Genomic DNA, 3085 nt, shown 5'->3' with positions numbered 1-3085 from the left:
GCCTTATATATATACATCACAACAAAGTACACACGTCATATATATACCCCCCCCTGTCAACTGTGCCTTATATATATACATCACAACAAAGGCCACAACGTCACCCCCTATCAACTGTGCCTTATATATATACATCACAACAAAGGCCCCAGCGTCACCCCTTGTCAACTGTGCCTTATATATATACATCACAACTGTCACGACCCGACTAGGGGCCATGACGGGTACCCGGGGCTAACCACCGAGCACCAATTTTACTACTACTCATCATACTCATCCTGTGCTCATCCATTAATCTCATGCTTATAATCATAGAGAAAATAATTTTCATTTTGAAACATATTTACCTTTATATACATAAGCCTTTCGGCTTTCAAAATAATACATATACAATGAGGAAATCATGAGACCATACTACCCACACATACGTATCTACGAGCCTCTACTACAAAAGACTAGACATATGGACGGGACAGGATCCCGTCGTGCCCAAAACATATACATACACAAAACAATAATCAATGGCAACTCTGGAACAATGGAGTGCTCTCACAGCCTGCTAATAGCTCCTATGAATCTGGATCACCTCCCTGTCTACCTGTGGGCATGAACACAGCGTCCAAAGAAAAGGATATTTGTACGAACATTGTACTGAGTATGTAAGGCATAAACAATAACAATACATCTGTGAAATAAGGAAATATCAGGTAAAGAACAACCTGTAACTGACTGTCAATTTTGATAGAAATAAAGCATGCTAACTCACTTCATAAACATCATCATATCATGTATGCATATCTATATAAGCTGCCCGACCATATAGGTACGGTGTGACCATTATTAGCTCGCGTCCAGGCCTCCCGCGTCCGGGGTAACCATCTCATGCCGCACACTAGTGGTGTCTGCTCATGCCATCTAGACATGGTGTATACGCTGCCTGCCTTAACGGTGTCTGCCCGGCCATATAGGTGTTGTGTAATGTCATCATCATGTACTCATCATAATGCATGCATAAGAACTTAAGGACAACTATACTTTATCGGGGTGACATAAGGTCGTGAGCCCCCGATTTCATTATGGAGCATTCACAAGCATTCTGCCTCACCTTGAAGGAATTAGCACATAAGGTGAGTGTATACAATAAACAACATCAATGGTTCATAGTTAGGATCATTAGACTTAACACATCATCATCACTATCATGCTCATAACATATCTCATTTGTGTATCTCATATTAAGCACTTTATATTCATAGACTCATAATTTCCGAAATGTAAGAAAGTCATGGGAAAAGTGGAGAATTCATGCCATGGGAGTCATGCCTTAGAAGGAAGGGACTAGCCTTACATACCTTTTCGTTTAACTATTCTATCGCTTGATCGTTCTCCTTCAATGCTCACGTTTCTACCTTCAAGAGAGTTCGTATCAACATTAGATAATCGATAGCTTAGCATACTTGACTAAAGCTAAAGAAAATTGGACAGCATTTCCTTTGTTTATACGACTTTCCCCATATCATATATCAACTCCCAAACGTCTATAATAACATTCACAACATCATAAGCAACAATCTTCATACACCTATATTATCCACATTTCCCAAATTTCACTTCAATTCATCCATAACCATGGTCATAGTACCCTATTGCATTTACTCACAATATAATGTCTATCCCATGTTCTTAATATCATTTATAACATATTTATGATTACAAAATATCAAGAATCATGACTCATTCCAAACTACTATTCAAAATCTCATTATTCTCATCTTTGTAACCCATTTTCCATCTCCTTTCATAATCTAAGTCTTCCAACCCTTCAATACTCTAAACAATATGGAATTATCAAAAAACTTACCTTAGATACTGTGGGAATGAGCTTTGAGTGAAAATACTTCACTTGAGCCAAAACCCTAGTTTATTTCCAATGGGATTTCTTGCCTTAGATGAACCCTAATGAGTTTCTTACACTTGATTCTCTTGCTTTGATGAATTTGATCATGGGTTTCTCTTCAGTTCTTGTGGAAGAAGTGTGGAGAGCTTTCTAGAGAGTTCTTGAAGTCTGGAGTGAAAAATGAAATGAATTGAATGAAGTTGGGTCCCTTATATCAATTTAAAAATCTGTCCCGACTCAGTTCTACGGACCAACATACGGTCCGTATCTTTTATATAGACCGTATGTCTGACCGTATCTTTGGTCCAGTGAAGGTTGTCATTCTGGGCAGAATATACGGCCTAACATACAGCTAGTATATTTTATACGGCCAGTATGTTGGACCGTATAATGCCCAGCTTTTCTGAACTCGTTCTCGTCGACTCGTTTGGTCTCCAATCCTTATGGAACCTTCTTGACACTTGTTTAACACCTCATTAACAACATGAGGGATGTTATAACTCTTCTCCAAGACATCATTAAGTCATCATTAACTTGTTACTCGTAAATCTTTCCCGGTACATAACGTATACCTTGCCTTTCTTGACAAACTTTCTTCTCTTACCTCGAATGTCTTTGAAATCTCAATTAGGATCGTCAAATGCTATTTCTTACTTATTGTAACATCATATACTTTGTGCCCTTCGTTAGTCTATTCACTGTGCATCAACGGAAAATTTTTGAGGTGTAACATCCTTCCCCCCTTTTAGAACATTCGTCCAGGAATGTTGAGTTCTCGGGAATTCTACGAAAATTTCGCCAGAGTTTTCCCTGTAAATGGCACTACCATCCTGTCACAACAGCCCATAATTACAATGCCTCACAGGGCCACAACATAATAGCAATAAAGTTTGGCCACACACGACCCATATGCATAAAAAGAGAACATACATACCTCATAATCTTGATGTTTCATCTTGGATCTCTTCCGGGGGATGAAATAGGCGCGGGTACTTGGACTTCATATTTTCTTCTGCTTCCCAAGTCATTTTTTCTCAGTTGTTATTTCTTCATAAGACCTTAACTGAAGCCACTTCTTTATTTCTAAGTCTACGTACTTGCCTATCTAGTATGGCAACGGGTATTTCTTCATAAACTAACTTTTCTGTCACTTGAGCATCATCTACTGGGACGATCCTAGTAGGATCT

General features: G+C 38.7%; 1 protein-coding gene across 1 annotated transcript in view; it reads right to left on the bottom strand.

The window, feature by feature from the left end:
- The window catches only part of LOC132054336 (uncharacterized), a gene marked incomplete at its 5' end in the record, with an annotated part of 6181 nt that extends 3815 nt beyond the window's left edge, over positions 1-2366 (bottom strand). The window contains 1 exon segment of the mRNA XM_059446378.1: positions 2348-2366. Coding sequence (XP_059302361.1) covers positions 2348-2366 — 19 coding nt within the window.
- Positions 2367-3085: the final 719 nt, after the last annotated feature.

The sequence above is a fragment of the Lycium ferocissimum genome, chromosome 4, assembly GCF_029784015.1.
Source record: "Lycium ferocissimum isolate CSIRO_LF1 chromosome 4, AGI_CSIRO_Lferr_CH_V1, whole genome shotgun sequence".
NCBI lineage: Eukaryota > Viridiplantae > Streptophyta > Magnoliopsida > Solanales > Solanaceae > Lycium > Lycium ferocissimum.
Note: the sequence above shows the minus strand (reverse complement) of the source record. Positions and strands in the feature narration are given on the sequence as shown.